Source organism: Pomacea canaliculata, linkage group LG7 (genome assembly GCF_003073045.1).
Source record: "Pomacea canaliculata isolate SZHN2017 linkage group LG7, ASM307304v1, whole genome shotgun sequence".
Lineage (NCBI taxonomy): Eukaryota > Metazoa > Mollusca > Gastropoda > Architaenioglossa > Ampullariidae > Pomacea > Pomacea canaliculata.
This window is the reverse complement of record NC_037596.1, coordinates 21,474,046-21,496,532: the sequence shown is the minus strand read 5'-3', so window position 1 is coordinate 21,496,532 and position 22,487 is coordinate 21,474,046. Positions and strand designations below refer to the sequence as shown.

At 37.1% G+C, this 22,487-nt stretch overlaps 4 protein-coding genes across 7 annotated transcripts in view; 2 read left to right on the top strand and 2 right to left on the bottom strand.

Annotated features, from left to right (window-relative positions):
• The window catches only part of LOC112567528, a 245,769-nt gene that overhangs the window by 69,928 nt on the left and 153,354 nt on the right, over positions 1-22,487 (bottom strand). The window lies entirely within an intron of this gene.
• LOC112568989 lies at positions 433-9,815 on the top strand. Of its 2 annotated transcripts, XM_025246612.1 has the most exons (10): positions 433-1,383; positions 1,664-3,510; positions 4,425-4,570; positions 5,101-5,406; positions 5,702-5,832; positions 6,283-6,421; positions 6,541-6,660; positions 7,253-7,414; positions 8,035-8,079; positions 8,519-9,815. In XM_025246612.1, the coding sequence occupies exons 3-10, from the start codon at positions 4,513-4,515 to the stop codon at positions 8,854-8,856; spliced, it is 1,299 nt and encodes a 432-aa protein (XP_025102397.1). In that variant the 5' UTR covers positions 433-1,383; positions 1,664-3,510; positions 4,425-4,512; the 3' UTR covers positions 8,857-9,815. The 2 variants fall into 2 exon arrangements, with proteins under 2 accessions (XP_025102397.1, XP_025102398.1); XM_025246613.1 differs by lacking the exons at positions 433-1,383; positions 1,664-3,510; positions 6,541-6,660 and having other exon boundaries at positions 4,193-4,570.
• LOC112569019 lies at positions 9,934-21,837 on the bottom strand. Its single transcript, XM_025246659.1, has 9 exons — positions 21,654-21,837; positions 21,347-21,404; positions 16,433-16,734; positions 15,571-15,783; positions 14,683-14,997; positions 13,219-13,386; positions 12,276-12,413; positions 12,075-12,128; positions 9,934-11,693 (listed from the first exon to the last, which is right to left on the bottom strand). Exons 4-9 carry the CDS (start codon positions 15,620-15,622, stop codon positions 11,620-11,622), a joined length of 801 nt encoding a protein of 266 aa, XP_025102444.1. The 5' UTR covers positions 15,623-15,783; positions 16,433-16,734; positions 21,347-21,404; positions 21,654-21,837; the 3' UTR covers positions 9,934-11,619.
• On the top strand, positions 17,468-21,652 carry LOC112569001. 3 transcript variants are annotated; one of them, XM_025246634.1, is made up of 9 exons: positions 17,468-18,000; positions 18,354-18,683; positions 19,208-19,312; positions 19,417-19,552; positions 19,869-20,075; positions 20,517-20,663; positions 20,840-20,941; positions 21,078-21,200; positions 21,297-21,652. In XM_025246634.1, the coding sequence occupies exons 3-9, from the start codon at positions 19,289-19,291 to the stop codon at positions 21,428-21,430; spliced, it is 873 nt and encodes a 290-aa protein (XP_025102419.1). In that variant the 5' UTR covers positions 17,468-18,000; positions 18,354-18,683; positions 19,208-19,288; the 3' UTR covers positions 21,431-21,652. The 3 variants fall into 3 exon arrangements, with proteins under 3 accessions (XP_025102419.1, XP_025102418.1, XP_025102420.1); XM_025246633.1 differs by having other exon boundaries at positions 19,208-19,335; XM_025246635.1 differs by lacking the exons at positions 17,468-18,000; positions 18,354-18,683 and having other exon boundaries at positions 18,695-19,312.

Sequence of the window (22,487 nt, the reverse complement as noted above, 5' to 3'; positions counted from 1 at the left end):
GTTACATTTATAATTATTATAATATTATCACAAACGTGTATTACTGGACTGCTGTCAGACGATTTTTTCCAGTTAACTACTAAACGAGGCAGGTTTGTACAAAGCTTCCGGTTTCATTACATTTATTGTTTAGGCTCGCCGAGACTAACAATTAAGCTTTGGTCTCGGCAGACAAACAACAATCCACCAATACACGTCCGTTGTATTACAGTATTGCTAAATGATGTTTGTTTACCACATTTGTCCTCACTTTTCTTTATACTTTTATTACTGTAACTAATACTATTGATGTTATTTGTATTGTTTGAGCTCGTTATGCTATCATGTAGTTTAGGTTGATGTTGAACAGACCTCTGTATGGACTCAACTGCGCTCTAAAGTAAATTAAGAGTTGTCGTCGTCGTAGTATCATTATCTCTCATTATATTCAAGGTACGCCAGGTGGCTCCACTGTTTCTCAAGAATCGGATGCTTCGTCTCTACTGACATCTACTACAGACAAGATCATCATCGGTGGAGCTTCAGCCGGTGTGGCTGTTATTGTTTTCTCGCTACTTGTTATCTTCTTCATACGACGTAAGCGATTATTTCAGGGTAAGTACATCTGTGATGATAGTCACTTACTTTACAGTGTATGCCAAATGACATTTGACCCATTTAGTGCACAATTTAAATACAATGTGCTATTATTAAATATTTATAATTTGTCAAGTCCTACATCCACCTTCAATCAAAGGGAAAATTGACGCCGAATGAAACCATCACAAATTTACTTATGACACACTTTATTTATTGTACTGAATAACACATTAGTCAACTGACACTATTAAAGAGACGGGCAGGTGGAGGATTGATAGAATTGTTGTCATACCGAGCCTACAACCGAGGCTTTACCAGGGTAAAACAGTTAATCCTCTTAAAAATGAGGATTAGAGCTTTCTTCCTTCTTGAGCATGGAGAAGATGCCGAGACAGCTACACCAACCAGACAAGGTAAGATTCCTTATTTATTTACTTTAACTGAGACCGTATATTTTATTAATTGCCTCGTATCTAAATATTTGCTCTTTAAAGAGATGCTTATTTTTTCTCGGCCTGTGCTCATTACAATATTTAAATAGCCAGCATATTTTTTTAATTTTAATATTACTTCTGTAATTAAAAATATAATTTCTTTTATTTTACCTTTTTAACAAGATCGACTTTTTAGTCACCTTATTTGCCCCTGAAGGTTAATTTTGAATTAAATCTGATAAAAACAGAAGGCCCTTTACAGTGACAGACTTGTTTTCCATTTTGTTAATGTTGGAGACCAGCTTATGCACTCATGGAGCGAGAGGAGAGTCCAGAATTATCTCGAGTACAGCCAGCATGCAACAGCCTGGTTAGTACAGTACTTTAGTACTAAATTATTTTTTAATTCAATGAATTTTAATTCAAACTCACCTATCATACAGAGTGTATACAGTATTGCACACCTACACGCAGATGGAGAAAAGTAATCAGAGAATAGAAGGTGAAGACCTTTAGCTACTTTAGTAATACATTCACATTTTAGAAAAAAAAGACTTGTTGTCACCTTGTTTCTTCCTTCGGTGTTTTGCTCTTTCCTTCCTTAAGATGTTGAAAGTGTTTATGTCTGCATGTGTTTATTGACTTTTCAGGACAAACAGGAAGTAAAGACCCGACACAGCATCATGGAGAGAGCGAGTCAATCTTACGTGACAAATACATGAAATATCTTCACTTGCATGAGTCACGTGATAAAGCAGGAAGTTTATGTTGAAAATGCGCTTTTGACCTTTGACCTAAGCTTGAGTGGTATAAAGGAGGCCAATTCTCCTGCTCTGAACAGCAACCATTGGGCAACTTTAACCCGGAGGGTATTGGGTCTGCGCACTGTTCAATAGTTGGCCAGATGATGACGAGGACAATCTCAGAACCTCACCGCAGTCCACCGCTAACCACGTGACATATCTACTCAGCAGCAGACGATCGTTGTGATTTGTGTTTCATTGTTTTCTTTTCCTTTTTTTTATTTTTATTCTACATATGTAGCTTAGGGAGACAGGAGCCCGTAGGTGCAATTATCAATAGCAAGCATGACAAAGGTGATATATCTCTCACACTTATAGCCTCTACATATCGGTTACAGTTATTGAATTATCACTGCACTCGAAAAGCTTCGGTTATGGGTAAACCTCGATGATTGTTAAAACAGATAATAAATTAAAATAAACACTTCCTCTGATTAAAGATAGAAAATGCGATTGAGATGCCAGACATCCGGATTGTACAGGCCACACGCGGTACCACCCTCACTTCAACAACTCAGTTTCCGCTTCCTGCTGTTGCAGTGCCATCTACCATCCACCGAGATACAACAGCCTCGTGTCATGTCTTCGTAGAAATGAGAAAAAAAAAATCCAGTTATCTCACACTGTCGGAACCACCTTGTACCTGTCAGTGTACTTTATCAAAAATCGAAGGACTAGTATGCATGCTTAAAAAGAAATAAAACAAATTACTAAAAGACTGCATACGAGTGACAGGAAAACAAACAGATAACACATGAACTAAGAAAAAATACACAACAGGATTTAATGATGGATAAAACCAACTACAGAAAACGCAGAGGAACAAAATAACAGGAACTGAAAGTAACATGATATTACAAAAGGAAGGGTGTGACAAAGGAAGAGCATTATGGGAAAGGGTGTAGGAGTCATGTTTACGGAAGAGGTGAGTTTTCAGTGCAAGTTCAGGATTCAATAGTCGGTAGGTGGCGGCTTTGGAAAGGGAGAGAGTTTCATTGTTTCCCTGCACAGTAAGTATGAACTACAACACATTTTATACAATAGCAGACTCTCTAGTTTTTGACGGAAGTTATTAATGACTTTAATGTCGGAAACACAGTAAAGCCTTATGGTTAGTGGGCTAAGTATTTAACAATCTGTTGTCTTATTTGTATAACCTGTATCTGCTCACACATCGACATCTTTACTGCCATGCATGATATCCTTATGTAATTCAAAAGATTAATTGTTGATAAAATATTTTACATGTTTCAAATGCTTCGTTTACTCCACAAACTAATGTTTCATATTATGCATGAACTCGACAAAACAAACAGAAGCAAAAAACCAAAAAAAAAACAAAAAACAAAAAACAAATATAAAAACTGTTATTTTTATTGAGAGTACTAGAATGCCGTAAACATATTTTTGTTTACTCAAATCACGATGGTGCTTAGCACTGTCTTCCAGCTGTCAACACGCCATTGTGGATGTGTAGTGAGTGTCGGTGCTGCAGCTACACACTGGTATCACACTTCTTGCCAGTGAGGATGTGACTAGCTGTACAAATGATTATATCGAAAGTGGTGACGAGTGATAAGGGACATCCTGGTTCTGACAAGATGAGTACCATGTGTACTCTGTTTTCTCATGCTACATCCTGTTCTACAGGCGTTGACTTTAAATAATCTGCACATTGGCGCTACATCCTGTGTGTAAGTATGAGTATGTGTATCTATGGTTGTATGGCTATGGGTACAAGCTGAGCATGTCTACATTAAATGATCTATCAGTGTATGTATGTGTGTGTGGTTTTGCACAGTGTTAGACATGAGTGTATTAAGCATAAATTTTAGTCGATGAAATGTTCATATCAATATATTAGCATAGCTTCAACAGAAAAATGTAATAACTTGTGTAAAGTATACAAGGGTATTAGTAATACTTTGTAGATAATCCAAAGGGTTAATATAGGATTAATCTGTATGAGTCGCTCTCTCTGCTTCCTTCTCACCACACTCATATCTGTGTGCGAAAGAGAAAAAGAGGAAGACAGAGAGATGGACAGAAACAGAGACAACAGAAACGCATAAATAATGGATCTACTTACGGACAATGCCACATAGGTTTTCGTCTTTGTAAGATTCGTATCAGAGAACTAAAAAGACTTTGGATAAAGATAAACACAATAAACCTCGAAACTAGCCGCCATGTAGACAAGCAGAACTGTTGGTTACCTGATACACATCAAGGGTGACAAATAAGATAAAGTACTACTAGAGAAGTTAACCACACACAATCCCCCCCCCCCCACTAAGCACTCATGCATACATACTCTCACACAAACACACACACACACACACACACACACACAAACGCACACCCTAAGCATTCACGCGCGCGCGCACACACACACACACACACACGAAATAACGGTATGCTAGCTTAAGTTAATTTTAAAATTTTGAACAACACACAAGTTACATCATTTGCATTTGTTCACTAAGTCAAGGCGTGCTATTGAAAGCATTCTCATTGGCTGTTGCCTTGACGACAAGGACGTATGTCCGCTTTGTCGCATCATCGCATCTGATGATTGTCTGCACGAGCGGCGCGCGTGTATTTTCAGGAAGCATTTAGTGTGTGTGGTCTGAGTGTCAGTGAGGAGACCCGTGTAGGGGACTATATCTCACAGGCGCCTGCATCTCCTGTTGACCATGGATGACCTGCAGGTCAGGCTTAGTGTCCTGCTGTTGACCCTGTGTAGCGTTCAAGGTAAATCCTCTTATTGTGTTTATATTGTTATACAGGTAGGTTAGTTGTAATGCATATCATGTACTCAATATGTTTGACTTGTCTAAACCATTCAGTGTCTGTGTATGTGCCTAGACATGTGCCGGCGTGTGTGGTTGACAAGTTTTAAGCAAAATGTTCCCTAAGCTGTGAATACGTTAGTCGATATCGTGTGAGTTAGAATGAAACAGTGTCAGGAAGATTTTGCTTGCTTCCAGAAAGTTAGTCATAAAAAGGCAGAAAGCGTTAAGGAAGATGGTTAGGCGTTAGCAAATGCCTTTGTGCTAGAATTTGTACATGATTTATAAATTGAAGCAAGCATAAAGTTTGGCTTAAAACAAGATTTATATGTTACTATCGTTTTTACCCATGAACATTAAAAGGAACCATTTTTCATTTTACTGGTATTTGTAAAATAAACACACACAACACAACACACAATTACACACATACCCATCGTGTCTCCATTCGTCATTATTCTACATACGTTTCTCTGTCAACAACACTGACAGGTATAGTTATTAACAACTGCCACAACAACAATCTAGAGATATTCGAAGACACACCTGTTGCTGTAACATGCGGAGATTTTAACAGTAACGTTGATGTCACGTGGCAAGCTAACTCTAGTGACATCGGAGTCTGCACTTCAGATGGTCGGTGCACAGCTCGTACTGACTACAAGCTCAGCAGACAACCAAAGTCCACAGAGAGTCACCTGACGATTGTCTCTAATTACCGAGCTCACGCTGGCCTTATAGTCAGTTGTCTGGAAAGTAGAACCGGTTTCACAGTCAGCTGTACTATCGTCATCAAACGTATGTCGACAACTTTTGATTGATAGTTCATTATCGTCAAGACATTTTATTTAAATTGTAATTATAAAAGTATCTCGCATGAAACTGACTAAACTAGTTTTAAATTTATTTTGAAATTCGTAATCAATTTATAAAAGAAGTTTAACTGCAAACATTATCTTGCATATTTTTTTTATCTCTAACTGAATCGGAGTTTCATCTGACAGTTGTGTAACATCAGGTGGAGTGCTTGACTTCACAGGAAACAGGCTGTCCAGTGCTCGGTCACTCTTTCGTATGTTTATTTATATTTCAGGTCACTCTGTTCTCACTGGATGTCATGTCAACTTTAACAATGTCACAGGACTTGTGTCAGGTTCCTGTGGTGTACAGGAAGCTTACTCTTCTGATGACAAGTACAGCTGTATATGGACAGTGAACAGCAAGGTATGGTCTGTGTTTGTCTTCTCTCAATGTCTGGTGTTACAGGGATGTGTGTCTACACAGGGTGGGGCACTTAACAGTTGACTGTCTTGTCTGAGAATATATTTTAGGATGTTGAATTAGTAAATGTTATCTTTTCTCTTCATCTTCAAGGCAGCCTAGTCAGGCAATAAAGTCTTAACCATCGTGCTCATAGGCATATTATTTACACGTGCTTATGAATGAAGATATCTAATTGTGTATGTACTTTGCCAATTTTAATAAAATACAATGTATTTGATTACCCGTTACCTCAACCCTGATAACACTATTTCATTATTTTTAGTTCTCAAGATATTGCATCTTTTTATAGTTTTATTTGAAATATTTGAGTAACAAGTTGACAGAAGTATAAGGTCAGTATGTGTCACACGCCACACACCAAACCTATTGTATTTCTACTACAATCAACAGGTCATACCTACATTGTATCTTAAGAAACCTTTCTACAACTGTTCATTCACACAACCGGGACAAGGAACAGGATTCTACAACTACACCATACTTGTGAATCCTCCTTCTACAACAGGATTTTCACAGAGTCTTGTGATAGGTATCTATCCTTAATAACTACTTCGTTGTCTTCTGACTATCTTTACATGAAATTAGATGTTTAGCTGCCTTACATACGACACTTCTATGCATTTATTTTATCTTTACTACATATAACAGTTGACACAGTCACAGAAGTCACAGTCACAGATGTCACAGTCAACAGTCCAAGCTCTCTGTCTACCGACACAGGTGTAACAGATGTAGTTTTCTCCACCTCAGCGATTCAGAGCACTCAGGGTAACAGAGAGACCTTACATAGTCAGCTATCTTTTCCTCAGTTAAATCAAACTACAATTTTAAGATTTCATTACTTATTACAATTATGACAATGTTAAAACAAATAATTTATTTTAAAAAATTGTAACTCTATCACAAAAACTAGTAAACGTATTTTGATATTTATGGTCATAAGACAGTTTTAATATATTGTTAAATTATGGGTGTTTTTTTACCTCAATAAACATTTTTTTTTTAAATTGTAGCGATGACTGTAAATAATAGTGGCCACATGCTCTTCGAGGAGTAACAAGGAATAAACAACACTAAACCAGACTTATATTTAATGTCTTTTAAAGTTGTTTACCTTGAGGCGGACAAGTTCTCTCCTATGTCAGGTTGTAGACTTAGCATTGATTGTCACATTTGTTGTCCTTACTTTTTATAATTCTAAAATTGTGAATAATGTTAGTAATATTACTCGTCTTGTGTGAACATAATATGCTCTCGTAGAATTTAAATCAATTTTATGAAGCCCTCTGTATTCCACAAAACTGCTGTAGACAGTAAATTAAGAGTAGCAGTAGAATCATTATCTCTCAATATATTCAAGGGACACACGATGGCTCTACTGTTTCCCAAGAAGGAGACGCTTGGTCTCTACTGACATCTACTACAGAGATGATTATCATCGGTGGAGCTGCAGCCGGTGTTGCTGTTATCATTTTCTTGCTACTTATTATATACTTCGTACGACGAAAAAAACAATCACATGGTAAGTAAATTTGTGAAGAAGTTATTGTCATGCGTGCAACTCTTAGTAACTACCTTATGAAAAGAAATTCACTTTGAGAACACCTGTCTACGTCTACAGCAAACACAATTTCTCAACTCACATTTCTTCGTGTGAAATTTCGGTTTTTAGAATGCATTCGTGTGTCACAGTTTCTTCTTAACCGCAAAACGGTAAGGGATCTGTAATTTACAGTAATTATATATATATATAAACTCTATGAACGTTTAATTCATGTGTAATGGATACAAAAATAACGTTGCTAAGGGGAAGTAAGTTGACAAATAGTTGACGAATATTTGATGTTTGTAAGTTGTCTCTCTTGTCTTTAGGTTTACTGTTTGTTTACTAAGAACATAAAAGTTAAGTGTTGTGTTTTGGCCATTTTGCTGAAGTATTGTTTGCTGTTTGATTCAATTGTTTCTTTAGTTTTAGGCATTTAAGTATTACAAAAACACTGCCTATAGACTTTGTGCTAACAATGTTTTAAGTAAACCAGTTTTATTGTTTGTTTATTTATTCATCGTCTTCTTATTTTCTGTCTCCTTCTAAAAATAGTCATTGTGTTTACGACTGCGTGTGTTTATTTACTTACTTTTCAGAAGGGCAAACAGAATGTAAAGGAAGTGCGCAGCATAATCTCGACGGTGAGTTGCTTTTACTTAATTCCTATTTCTTTATCCAACACATGTTTAGTTGTTGACATTTCCTTTACAAAATAAATATATGCGGAGACCACATTACCTTAATAAACAAATATTTTAACATGGACAGATGTTAATTGATACCATTAATAATATTATTAGTTATAGCGAAAGATAATCATGTTAAAATGTGAAATATTATTTTCATGCATCGCAAACAGGCCTCAACATTAAACACAATGAAGATGGAGTGCAATAGGCTGAAAATAGTATGAGAGACTCAGACACACCACCACGCACACACAATCAATGAGAGCGATTGACGGATGAAATACCAACAAACAGTCGAAAGACAGAAGCTTTATTCACTGGCTCAATATTTGCCATTCACGTGTACTCACTCTACTCAATGTACTTATTTTCCTGTTTTCTGGTTTTGCAGATTTTGAGGACCATATCAATGAAGTATACGAATCAGTCAGCAAAGATGTCCAGAAAATCAGTCACAAAGAAGCACATGAAAGGGTTGAAGAAGAGTGTCAGTATTATAGCAACACAAACAATGTGTATTACAACAAGAACAATCTGTATTGCACAAAACAGTCGGCATCTCCACATCAAACACAGGCTCGTCCTCCGGGGAAGACAGTAAACAAAGTCTGCGAGCATCGTTTGTCTATGGAGCCTTTCTGTCTACAAGACTCTAGTCATCACGGGTTGAAAGACGAGAAGGACTGCGGTCGAAGACCGAAGAATGTACGAGACAAGAAGCAGACGTGAGGCTCGAGAATTGAGTTTAAGTGTGTTTGTGTACCAGTCGTCACGTGACACAATGCAAACATCATAGACTGCAATGACCTGCAATGACCTGCAATGACCTGCAATGACCTGCAATGACCTGCAATGATATGAAAGTGAAGTAAGCTCGTGAAGTGTAGCCTTAAAATATATACGAAGCCGTCTCCGGTTATCCTTGCTTCTTGTTTTCTCGCATTTTACAACTAAACTTTAAGATTATAAAACAGCATCCTTTATGTACAGCTACACCTAGAGATGTAACAATAACGTATCCAGAAATTGCATTTACCTCAAATTTTAGTAAAATAATCCTCCTTGCAGAATGATATAAATTTGTCTACAGAAAGTAAAGCTGTAAATATTTTTCTAAAAAATTTAGTTATAATTAGAAGTTGTAACTGCAATATTTACACAAATGTGCAATCAATAAACATTATGAAATAATTCCTGATGTTAATTATTGATATTATTTGACTAAAATTGTGCTGCGTTCAGTTGGAAGAAGACTGTTCTGACATTTTATTTTTAGAAAGGTGCAAATGTTTACATTAAATATCATGTTAAAATTGTTTTAATGTTGTAAAATGTAAGCAGCATAGAGTACAGATTGTGTGCTTTATTTTAATAGGGAAGAATTTTTTTCTAAAGTTATTTTTTCTTTCAGGCTTTTTTCATTTATAAAAACATCAATATTTCACTAGGATGTAAAGTTGTTTACATGAAATAAAAAAAACTTACACATGATGAGAACAGAGTAGAGTAACATCCAGTATTTATCTCAAACATTTAGTGTACAGACATGCAGACATCAAATCCGAGACAGGTAGACACACACATTGATAAATAAGCGGATAAATGCGACATTATTTTTTTCCCTTTATTAGTAAGTATAATCAATATAAAAAGTGTTTTCTCTTTTAATAAAACATGTAAACAACATAGTCAAAAAATGCTCAGTCTTTTGTCCATGTGACATATGTGGTCGAGAACACAAAGGTCAAGACAGTATTATAATTTTATAATTTTAAAAAACAGAGTTAATTACAGATTCTAAAGTTTGTATCCTTACAAAATAAAAGTCAGTTTCTAATAATCTGATGTATTAATAATAATAGAAAATAATATCTAATAGTAGATCATATTGTCGAAAATGAAGTTAACTTTTGTGAAAACTTCCCTTTACTGTCTGATATAAGTTTGTATGTAAATTTACATATATAATAGAAATCACAGTATAGTTTTGTAATGTAACTAGGTTAAGCATTCAAATGGCTGTAATTATGTTTATCATACTAACCATTTCTATTGTATCCTAGCTATTTATTTTTTTATACATATTAGACGATGTAGGGTCGGGGCTTAGTGGGGAAGGACAGGTAGATATAAAAGTTTAGTGTTGGTTGGAAGGTAGTTTGTATCTTGTGTGCATAGTAAACAATACTACAGTATCCTGTGAAACTTAAGGAGATAATATTGGTATCATATAAGAAAACAACTGCAATCGTTTCTTCCTGTTCCCTCATTTGAATTATCTAGGGGCCACTAACATCATCAGGAGTAAAATTTCTAACCCAAGGGTAGCAAGACAGGAAGAGGGCGTGGTCGCTTGTTTCTAAGAGGCAGGGACGATTTCCTTTAAACCTGAGATAAACCTTTGGTCTTACATTTATCTGTATATTCTTCTCGTTCGGTTCGTTTTCTTAAACTAGGAAATTGTATAGATAGGACGCTTTATAAATTATCATTTTTAAAGAATAATTTCCATGGTAAAAATGACTAAATCACATGAACTCTCAAATTCACATATTTCTGGAATCCATATCATAAACTAACAATGTAATATATGGCTTACACATAGTCGTCATTCTGTGACCTCATCAACATCCTTTCCCCTGAACAGAATGTTTTAGAACAATCCGTAGTACTGCTGACCCTACAGAACAGGAAGTAATATTGATACAGAAACGTTGAAACTTTGCAAAATATGACAAAAGACCTACAGCGCCATCTGTTATTACCATCTGGGGTTACTACCAATGTCTTAGACAACAATCATCCAATCGTTTGTTAAAGCTTGCTGCTGTTGGTTGGAAACCGCCACAGATATATTATTATTATTTTACTATTCAACAAAAGGGCAACACGAATTGTTTCCCTCTACAGATTTAAAACTTACGATGGATATGTCTTCTTTCTGGATGAAAAAACACCGTAATATTCATCAGGGAAAATTCATTTACAACAGTTCATATATAACAGATGACACATGCACCTGACAAAAATATATATAACAGTAGTAATTTTTTATATTGAAGCATGTAAATCTTTCAGAATTCAATATAAAATTATTGGCTTTTATGTATAAATATCAATATAATATAAATAAAAAGTAAAATAGCATAAAAATGGTCAAGAGACATTGTGGAGGTGAAACGCATTCTCATAAGTACCAGAGTCATTTTGATAAACTTGGTTTCCCTCCCCTTAGAAGTATAAAAAATTCGATTTTTGTTTATTACATGCTTTTGATCACAATAGAAAATTTTAAATGATCGCAGTTTCCAATAGTCAGCTGGCTTCTGTAGATGAAGACATTAGCAATTAATAATATTAATAGCTAGTCTAAATAAGATCATACTAAAGTAGAATACACAGTGTAACATGATGGAAGCTAAGCAACACATTGAAATAATTAATTGTAAGAGTTCTCATATTGGTCTTCACGAGGACGTGTAAGGTGTGGCATCAAGTGGTGGCGCTGTAAGCGATGTCCAGCTCGATGTACACGTCATCCTCCTGCTTTGGTGGGACTGGTGTCTCTGGAAAAAGGCACTACAAATTATTAAAATGATTGTTTTCTCATGAACACTGTCACAACCTGCTTTATATATCAATATTTTGTTTTATTTTTGTTGAGCGAGAACATAAAGTGCTTGGATTGCGAGTGTTTTGAGAGGGAATGTGTGCGTGAGTGATGGAGCGCCGCACCTGATGGTGGAATCAACAGAAGCAGACTCACTATGAGTGAACTTTTATCAAGAACTTTTATCTCATTAAAAGGGGAGGGAAAATTTACTGTTAGATGTTTTCGTGAATAGTTCCATAACATAATCATTCTGTTGTTGATATTTATAAAAATATTTTGTGTACAGATTATATTTAGCGTTTTGAGGCCATCGAGGGGATTGTTGACTTGTTACCTGTCAGTCCTGGACTGTGGTTGGCTAAAGGGATTGGTTCCTCGTAGACTGAGCCTAAAAGACAGTCAAAAAAGAGAAAGAAGCTGGTTTAGACATGCTTTTTTTTTCTTCTTTTAATTATTTTTATTTTGATGTGACGTATTTATATTTAAGTTTACTTGTAACATATAGTTTACTTGCGTGTGGCCTCTCTAAACCTACCTGTGGGGTGTGAGCTCGTGTCTGTTTGTTTGTTGTCTAGATAGAAAGGCGGGATGGCTGGCGGGATGGTTGGCAACCCTCGGTGTGACGGACCTGTGGTAGAGTCATCTGAAGGTAGTGATCCTTCGGACGATGTACCTGAAACCCGCAAATGCCTTAGTGTACAAGACAGTGTGTATCTATGTTTGTCTGTCAACTTTTATTCATTGTGAGCATTTTCTCGTTCGTTTTTAACTGAAAGTAACTCTTTATCTCACTTGATGCACAGGTGACTGGCATGTACAAAAAAAGCAAATCGTTTCTATCTTCTGTTGTTTAATTTTTGTGCACTCTCGCCCAAACCTAATCTAACCTCTCCAGACATCTGAACTCACAGTCACATATTCTGCTTTTTAAAAAAATAAATTGGATTACAATACGTGTTCACTCGCCACTGGCTTGGTAACAAATTGTACACTTAAAGTAGAGATGATATTTATATTTGTTGTGCAATCAAGTGTATGATAGTGTGTGTGGCACTATTTTGAGATTGTAAGGAAAATATATTTCTTTTCTCTAGAGCCGACTATTATTTCATTGCTAAGTTAAAGCCATACACAGCTGTTATATTTCTTAACCGTTAATGAGGCAGTTTTAGGACAAGAGCTGATGTTTGTTGCAAGTTCCATCTGACGAAGTCAACACAGTTTTCTTAAGATAAAGAATGTGAAATACAGAATTATAATTAATCAGACCTCCTCTAACAAAGTTCGATATTTTTTATCTTACTCCGAGCTTTGTTTTCAGTGTAAAGCTGCATGATAAAGATTTCGATAAATAATTTTGTACGGATAATCAATGTATTTGTGTATGGCCTGAACTAAAATCTACATACAAAAGTAAACAATGAAGACAGCGAGCACGACGAGTTCTCTAGGTACAGTCAAAAAACTACTGAACTGACGGTGTAATCGTCGTCTTCGTCGCACGATAAGCAACACGATGACAGCAACGATGACAGCAACGATGGCAATGGACCCGATGATTGCTCCTGTAAGTGTGGCTACTGACATGGAGCCTGTCTCTGGCTTCACCGATGATGACGAGTCTGTCGCTGGTAACCTCACTGATGCTTTGGGCGGCGACAAATTAGATGACACAACATCAAGTGGGGTTAGGATACAGTTCTAGGCCAGAGATAAGATGTAATAGTATAAAGTTGCTGACATATACTTACAATCAGCATTAACACACGAACAAATAATTCTATCCGGCTGTTTACTAATTACTATAACAGGACAAGGCTCTAGCTAACAGGACCATCACGGGTACTTAGTGTTCAGGCTGACATCTTACCAGACTACTTTCACCAGCAAGAGCTTCAGGCCTCTAAGAAGGCGACTAAATCGATAAGTGATGAACAAGTAAGCTGTGAAATATTAATGTGTAAACAGGCTTATTAATTCTATCTAAAAGTAACAGGATTGATGCCACTAACACTTTTTGCTTTAATTCAAAGCAGCAAGCGATAAGGTTTTTCTTTCAAAGTAATCCCTCTTGATGACTGCCCATAAATTCCATAAATTCTGTTTTATTTAGCACTTTAGCTTTTAATCTCATGATCATTCAAGATTAAATGTCGGCGTCTGTGTTAAGGCGATTATGAATGCGAAAACACCAAAGGAAAAATGAGAAAAAAATATGTTGCCAAATAATCACACCATATGGAGGAGTTCGAACTCGAGTAGTGCAGTGAATTTTATACTCTCCGCTCGGCTGTCAGGAAACGCCAGAGCAAAGATTAGAAAAAAAAGATGTTTACCATTATTGACAAATATTCTCTCAGGATGCACCAAATCAAGGTAAATGGAGGATATTCCACCCCCCCAAAAAATTGCATTTAAATATTAATAGATTCATCGCTAGTTGTCATAATAGGCATTCCTTGTTATAAAATTAAATACTTAATAGTTTACAAGCAATTTAATTCCCATAAGTTTTCTATTTAATTACGATTCGTATTTCCTGTTTATCAGTCCACAATATCTATAGCTGTCTCTTTCCTTTGTTGTTAGTTAATCTTGCTAAGTGGATAAAGGAATAAAGCGCTCTGAAGTTTGGACATGGCTTATATTATGAGTCGTTTAGTGATTCAGAGGGTAGACATGTGTTTCTAATATACATTATTTGCAAAAAGAAGACTTACAATGCGCTTCGAACACAGCAAATAAAAATATTTGTATTATACTAAACATTAAGGTCACTTTAAAAAAATCTGCTGTTAAAAAATAGTCATCAGATATTCATCTTAATGTTTATCTCTTTGCAATGTAACCAACATTAAAAAGATGATTTCTGTCTTTATCTTGCAGAAAAACAAGCACAAGAAATAATTGCGATTATTATTTAACGAGAATTGTTGACTTACGTATGATAACGATAGTACAGGTGGTGAAGGAGTAAAGCTCTTGGTCCTGACACGTGACCGTGACACCCGCGTGACGTCGGTAGCCAGGGACAAGGGTCAGCTGACTCTTCGTGGACATCGGTGACCTGCTGAGTCTGAAGTCGTTGGGGACGTTATTACTGCAGATGCCATCAGCAGAACACACTCCTACTATCAACCCTTCTCCTTGTCGCCACACAGCATCGCTTATGTCATCGATGTCTTCACACGTGACTGGAGAAGGCGAGTCTTCCAATATTTCTATCTTGTCGTTGATACAACCAATAATTCTAACTCCTGACAAAGAAACGACAGAGAGAATGAAAAACAAACTTTCGCTTGGATTGTCACATAACAAACATTAGTGGCTAAATTGTTTCCACAGGGGACTAGAGCAAGCTTTTCTCCAAATACTTTTCCTTTGTTTATTTTGTTTTTGTTTTATTTCTCGATCTTAAGAGCTTTAGCGAGAAAATAAAAGTTGCGATAAAGTGTTTTTGCTCGGAGATGTGTTTGAATGTGAGTGTGTGTGTGAGCTAGAGAGAGAGAGAGATGAAACTCTTCCACAACTACAAAAAGGCATTTGACAGAGTCCGGGTACAGAGGCTTTGACATGTGAAAGCAAAATTTAACATGGAGTCGGGCCTTCGCCTGCCTAATAAATGTATTGTTGGGGATAAATATTTTCACTTAATTTAACTTTTCTAACATCATAAACGCTTAATGTACCTAGATAGCAGGCGCGTATATAATAAGGTGTTATTATGTTTGGAAATTAATTATTTCACAAAACGTGTGGTATTTAACTTTTATTTTAATAATATGATTGAATATGTTACTAGGTGGCGCTTTATCAACATAGCAACTTACCGAAAACTTGACAAATTCCGCACACAAGAACGAGGCTGGTACGATGATCCATTTCAAGTTATGCAGAATAGGAAAATAAAATAAAATGTCCATGTGTCACAATGTCAAGCCACCTCTAGTCCAAGGCGTCCCTCCACACAGCTCGGCAAAGAAATGTTTAGTTTAGAAGGCGAAGTCAGTTGGTTTATAGAAGTGAGGGACGTCCAGACTGCTCTGTATCATGAGAACATTGTACAGACTGGTTTGCAATCGTTTGATCCTCTTATGTCTGCATTAGCCGCTCGACTATTCTTTTCCGTGTGTGTGCATACGTGCGTTTGAGCATGTGTGTGTTAATTTTAAAGGAGATTTCCATGCGGAAGATTCCAAGTTCTTACAACAGGAAAATAAAGTGGAAATAACAAATAACTTAGCAAGCGACATTTAATTAGTTTTTCAATCGGTGATTCGATTTAAATGTTGTTTTGTCTTTGATTTGTCATTATACTTACACCTTTTGCCGGTTACATTTGTAGTCTGGCTATTTTCCATTGGACGCTAGGTCACGTGGTTTGCATAGAGGTCAAGCCTGCAGACTTGGCTTGTATATTGTATGTTTAAATACGAGTGTCTTACACTACATGTGCACTCATTTCTGCATAAAGGATTACTGGTCACTTAGCATACAACTAAGATTAGCGGTCACTTAGCATACAGCTAAGATTAGCGGTCACTTAGCATACAGCTAAGATTACCAGTAAAGCCCCTCAGCATACAGCTTTAGTGTCGAGATTTGAATTCACAAAACTGCAATTACAGAAAGAAAACTTAGTCATCAGTTTACACTATCTGCGCACACAGAGGTGTGTGTAAGTATACTCACAAAAATAAAAGGATGTGTGTATAAGTGTTTTTTCCTTTAGCGCCTGACACTGTAGCAACACAAGTTTATCTTACTGTCCACATGGCAGGCCGGCTGCAAGGAAGCACACTCGTGTTATCATCATCATCGGATGAGAGATGGTTGTTGCACAAACTGCGGGGAACAGAACCTGGAGATGCTGACACAGACAGTCACTGATACCAGGGTATGGGGGACTCGTGAGGCCGAAATTAAACTTTGTGTCTGACTAACACACCACTGCATGAGTTCTTTCCTTCCTTCAGTGCAGCATCCGTACGATTCTACGTGTTTGTAAACAAAGCAATGAACAAGTTTAAAGTAATAAATATCAAATAAACTTTTACGTAAGCCAAAAGTTTCCAAACAAGTTTACATTCGTGACAACAAAATCATTTAAATATGAAAAAAGGATAGAAAGAAATACACATTAAAAGTTAACCCTTACCGTTAATCTACTAAATCATTTATCTGCCGTAGTAGCTGTTGTTGGTTTAAGATTTGTGAGAAAAATATTTCTTCTCTAAGTTGATTTTTTAGTTAGGAGATCAACACCGAAATCATTTCGCTCTTCTTTAGTTCTGTTGTGAATCAGACTCGGTGCACGGGATGCTAATGGTGTGAAAAGTTCTAGACTTAAATGAGCAGGAAACACGAGACCTGTCGGTTGGTTGTGCTTAACATGTGTACCACACATCCTGTCGGCATTTCTTGACTTTTTGTTTTAAGATGCACAATATCACTGCTTTTTGACTACCATGTTTCTGTTAGGAGTAAGGATCTACAACTGCAACAACAACAAGGTAGAGATGTTTGAAGACACTCCTGCCCCCGCCACACGTGGGGACATCAGCAGAACTGACCACGTGGTCTGGAAAAAAGATGGTGTTAATATCCAAGAGTGTGACCGAGGTGACACATGTGAAAGTGATTCACTACACGACTACATCGTCAGCAGGTCACCACAGTCCAATGAGAGCTGTCTGACTCTCGTCACTGATTACTGACGTCACGCTGGTGTTACTGTCACGTGTCACGTGTCACGATCAGCGTAGTCTGTCTACAGCCAGCTGTACTATCGCAATCAAACGTAAAGCTACATTTTCTCTGAACATTCAGCATTACATGACACTGTAAACCCCATCCTCTCTTTGATTTTTTTGATTACTTTTCTTGACACAAACTATCACTGAGTTTATCAAGTACTCAAAGCCATGTCCTGCTTTCTTGAACTCTAAAAACTAGGTCCCCGGTTATCTGGAATAAACGAAAACCGGAAAAAAACACTTAAGCAGACTATGGCAGGAAAAGATTGTCACCCATCCTGCAAAGACACACTTTAAACTGGAGCCTCCATTCCCAGCATACCCTGGCAACAAAGCAGTCAGAGCTCGAGGACGTCCTCTGGTCATCAGAATTGAGTTTTAAACGCTGATGTCTTGCTTCTCTTGGCCACCAGCGACTTCTTATCACACTTCTTGCAGACTACACGACATTTCATGTCAACTGGGTTCCTTTTTCAACTGCGATTTGCAGCCATTTCATGAAAAGTAAGTGAAGTTTCTTTACTCATTTATGACCATGCGTGCATCATATAATTTATTTCCTCTCAAAATGTTTATAACACACAAAGTTTGTCACATATGATGAAAAGCACCGCGAGTCTTAAATCTGAGATGAGACAGGCATACAGACATGTCAAAAAATTGTATTTCAGTATAAAACATACAAATACTCATATGTATTATGGAAACAAAGGGACAAATGTGGATAAATACTTGAGTTTTGTAGTCTGGTAGAAGTGTAAGATTGACACATGCAATCAGGTGTAAGTTTATCATTATATACCAGTTTAATCGACAAGTATACAAGTGTATCACTCTATTCCGGATTCTATGTGCAGAAACTCAGTGAGTCAGGCCGCGGTCCATGAGTCCAGAGCTGAATTCACTTCCTCGAGCTGCGGTGTTGTAGAGAAACCTGATGGCTGTGGTTTGACTAAAATATTGTAAACTGTGTCCTGGGCCTGTAAAGAGCTCTCGCTAGCACTAGTGTTCTGTGGTGTTTGTCTGTGGACAAGTGTATGACTGACGGGAAGGTGTCCTGACATAAAGAATATTGCAACCTGTGAGGCACACAAAGTGATCTGGACATCCCTCTGTTGGTGCCAGCAATCGGAAAATGAACCTTCTAATAATCCATCTTATTGTAGGTGGGATATGTGGAGCTTTAGGTGAGAAGTATTTATAACTCAGAAGTTTTGTAACAAAAAAAAAAAAAAAAAAAATTACATGTATATATAATGCCATGCTGATTAATCGCAGAAAAATCTTAAGACAAACACGATGTCTGTTTGGTTCATGTTTTGTAAAAGGTTGTTTTTTAAAAGAAGTTACTAGAAAAACAAGTTAAAGAGATTCTCACAGCAGCCAGAGTTTATTGGCAAAACAAGGTTTACTTACTTTCACACACATGCATAATATTACTGGCCTTCCTGTTTTTTTATGAATTTCTTCACACAAGATGAACTTAACAGGTCATACCTGCCAACTACCTTGGTCTGTATGTCTGTCTTTTTTTATTTTTCTTTTTCGCACAGAGGACACAACTAGCACTGTCTTCGTCTGAGTTTGTGAACTTTTGTCACATATCATATCATAAACATATTTTGACCTACGCTTGTCTGTATTTCCTGCGCGTGCGTGTGGATGGGTGTGCCTGTGTGTCTGTGTGTCTGTGTTTGTGTTTGAATGTCAGGTGACTCTGTCCTGACCGACTGCCAGGTCACCATCAGCACTGTCAACTGGACTGTGTCCGGGTCTTGTCGTGTGGAGCAAAATGTCTCCAACTACAACTACAGCTGTGAGTGGGAAGTAGACAATGAGGTAACAAGCTACTCCATGCTAGTTGTTCTCTAGCTAAAACAAAAAAAAGTGTTTTTCAATTTAAATCTTGTGTTTGTGTAGCGGACATCAGTCGGACAGTCGGACAGCGGTGATGAGCTTTGTTCTTTTACACAACCGCTTGAACTTACTACCTACAACTACCGTGTACATTTTTCACCGTCTTCAGCAGCAGCGGTTTCAGGAGAAGTCAAAATTGGTTTGTATATTTGTTACATCTTTACTTTTTGTTTTTGCTTTTATATATTTTTAAATATTACATTTAAAACACTGTTTCTTTTTGAAGATTATTGTGTTAAGTTTATCTTTAACTGACACTTTTTTTTTTAGCCTGGCACATGTAATTTGCCATTAACAAATTTTAAATATAAACCTTCTTTATAAAAAGAAAATTTTTTCTCTCTTTCTCTTTTCTTCCACATAAAAATGGCAAATTTTAAAGCTTAAGAAATATGTTAGCCATTAAAGAGGCAGTTCTTTTCGAGATAAAATAATAGTTGTTATTATGTGACCAGCTCAAACTGGAAATTCTACAAAGTTTCGTCCACAATTGGTGGAATGTGGAGCAAATCTGACTTGTTCGTGTCTGACAACCACAGAGGACAGTGAGAAGCTGGTGAAGACTGAGGGACAGCGGGAGGACAACGGCACACAGTTCACGTGTCACGTGACATGGACTGGGAATCTTTTCAAATCACTCACCTACACTCTTATTGCTAATTGTATATATTTTATTCTTATATTTTATTTTGCATAATTTTTTGAAAATAAGGAATGAGTTTTGTTTAGTCTTAATGAGAAATCTTATGGTAAACGTTTACAAATATACATATTGTGAAACTCTTCTCAAATCTGTGACTTTACCATCTTCTTCGCATATTGATACTTATACGAATGTACCTTAAGAACTGAAGAATAAGGTGTGGATGATCAATCATTCCTATCCAGGAAAATATATTGTATTTCCTAATTATCTTTGTCGAGTTCTTGTAAACGTTTTTCCAACTCTTTTCTTGAAATATAAACCTATGTTACTGAAAAACTTTGACAGACACTCAATACTACAACATACTTTTAATAAAATGTGCAATGCTGACCAAGATGACGATGATGGATTGGATGGCTGTATAAACTGCCATAGTCATACACTTTTAACTGTTCAGGGACTGTCGAAGAGGACATTCCATCGATTCCTGTGACATCATCCTCGACTGAAGCATACGTCGGGGTTGTCGTCGCTGTCCTTGCATTGACTGGTATCGCCGCTTTTCTCGCTGTTTACTTCAAGTGCCGATACAACTATTCACGAAGTTTGTACTTTATTCCATTTTCATGTAGAGTTTTGTATTATTGTCTGCTGAAAATGAGCATGGTGCATTATTGGGATTTTTGGCGGATGATTATGATGATGATGATGATGACGACGACGATGATGATGATGATGATGATGACGATGATGATGATTTTTTGTTACTATTATTGATAGAAGCTGCTGACCAAACTCCAGATTTGACAGGAACTGAACTGTACGCCTCTACGTCACGCCGGGAGGAGAGCAGGCACAGGTACTCCACGCTACGTCACACAGGTAACGCAGTGGGCACTATGGGATGGTTACACAATCCATACAGGTGTTTTCATCGCAAAATTTAATTCTAGCTGTGTGAGTGTCAGGCTGTTGCTAGATGTTGTGTAAAGACTGAGGCACCTTTGCTGTATTACAGACACTGCATACGAGGAGCCGCTGCCTCCAGCCCAACACCCTCGAGGTCCGTCAAACCCCACGTCGACACCGGCGACACATCAGGAGGACACTCAGTACTCGGACATGGAGCTTTTTCCTACAGGTAACTCTACCTAGGCTGTATGTAAATGGTTGTGTTATAAGGTGAATGAGAGAGAACAGCACATTTTCGGTATATTTTTATATTTATATTTTTCAGAGATAACATACCAAGCACCAATCCCGCCTACACAGGATGTTCATACTTACATGATGCTCCACAACATACACAGCGCCACCACAGCACCATCCCAGGTCTTAGATGATCCTGGTGATGATGGAAACGGACCTTGAGACTTTCATAGTCTTAGACTAGGGTCAGAAATACAATTGTCAGTAGATGGCCTTGCAGTCATCAGGTTGCTTCGGGTGTTCCACACTATACTTAATTAATAATTATATCTTAAATTTGTTTTGTCCATCCACGATAATCGTAATCATAAAGGTAATTGGGTTTTAAGAAAATGTTCATCATTTAATATTCTCTCTCAGTATCAATAAAGCATTTTGCACGAACCTGAATTTCAATCTGTTGTTTGTCCGGTGTGGAGGATGGAGCTTACATGGTTGATTGTCAGCTGATACAATGCAGCTTTACTTTTTGGATTATCCCAGTAACACAAAGAAACATGTCCGCTGTCAAGAAAATAGTGTAGTATCACACGCAATCACATCCAATTCACACGGTCTATTCACAGCTGAGCAGGCGAGTGAAGACACTAAGGGTCGGCTGTCAGTAACAGTGAAAGTGTGGCTGAACAGAGACGATTGTATCGCATGGACCAGGAAGGTGAACTTGTAACTAATGTGGTTCATGCAGCTGCAGAGATGCTACAGGGCAAAGTTCATTTCTTATGTGTGTGTATGTGTGTGTGTGTGTGTGTGTGCGTGTATGAGAGAGAAGGAGAGAGACGCCCTTTGTGAACAGTGTTACCATAACCACTACCATTGCCGCCATATGAGAATTACTTTTATTAACTATACTTGTGAAAACGTGGGACAGATGGTAATTGTGAACACTAATAATATTATATTTTGATGATGATGATTGATGATGATTGATGATTATGATTGATGATTGATGATGATGATGATGATGATGATGATGATGATGAGTTATACATACACCGATAAGGGGCTTGATTTTAGCGCTTGAGACGCTACTAGTTTAGGTCAAAGGTCTCATGAATAAAGGTAACTGCACATTTTTTCTTATTTTTTTAATAAATATCTGGAGATAAATAAAAATTAGTGTAAAAGGTATGAGGGTTCTACGGGATCTCTTTACTCTAAAAGCAGTTGGATGTTTGAATTAAAATAATTGCACGTCAGCGACTTTATTCTGCAGTTA

Excerpts from the sequence above, each read along its gene's own strand:
- LOC112568989 (XM_025246612.1), top strand. The coding sequence starts at position 4,513 with ATGGATGACCTGCAGGTCAGGCTTAGTGTCCTGCTGTTGACCCTGTGT. Across the intron at positions 5,833-6,282 it reads TATGGACAGTGAACAGCAAG|GTCATACCTACATTGTATCT; the intron begins GTATGGTCTGTG and ends TACAATCAACAG. Across the intron at positions 6,422-6,540 it reads TTCACAGAGTCTTGTGATAG|TTGACACAGTCACAGAAGTC; the intron begins GTATCTATCCTT and ends TACATATAACAG.
- LOC112569019 (XM_025246659.1), bottom strand. The coding sequence starts at position 15,622 with ATGGATCATCGTACCAGCCTCGTTCTTGTGTGCGGAATTTGTCAAGTT. Across the intron at positions 14,998-15,570 it reads CGGAATTTGTCAAGTTTTCG|GAGTTAGAATTATTGGTTGT; the intron begins GTAAGTTGCTAT and ends TTTCTTTGTCAG. Across the intron at positions 12,414-13,218 it reads ACGAAGACGACGATTACACC|GTACATCGTCCGAAGGATCA; the intron begins GTCAGTTCAGTA and ends TGCGGGTTTCAG.
- LOC112569001 (XM_025246633.1), top strand. The coding sequence starts at position 18,632 with ATGAACCTTCTAATAATCCATCTTATTGTAGGTGGGATATGTGGAGCT. Across the intron at positions 18,684-19,207 it reads TGGGATATGTGGAGCTTTAG|GTGACTCTGTCCTGACCGAC; the intron begins GTGAGAAGTATT and ends TTTGAATGTCAG. Across the intron at positions 19,336-19,416 it reads AGTGGGAAGTAGACAATGAG|CGGACATCAGTCGGACAGTC; the intron begins GTAACAAGCTAC and ends GTGTTTGTGTAG.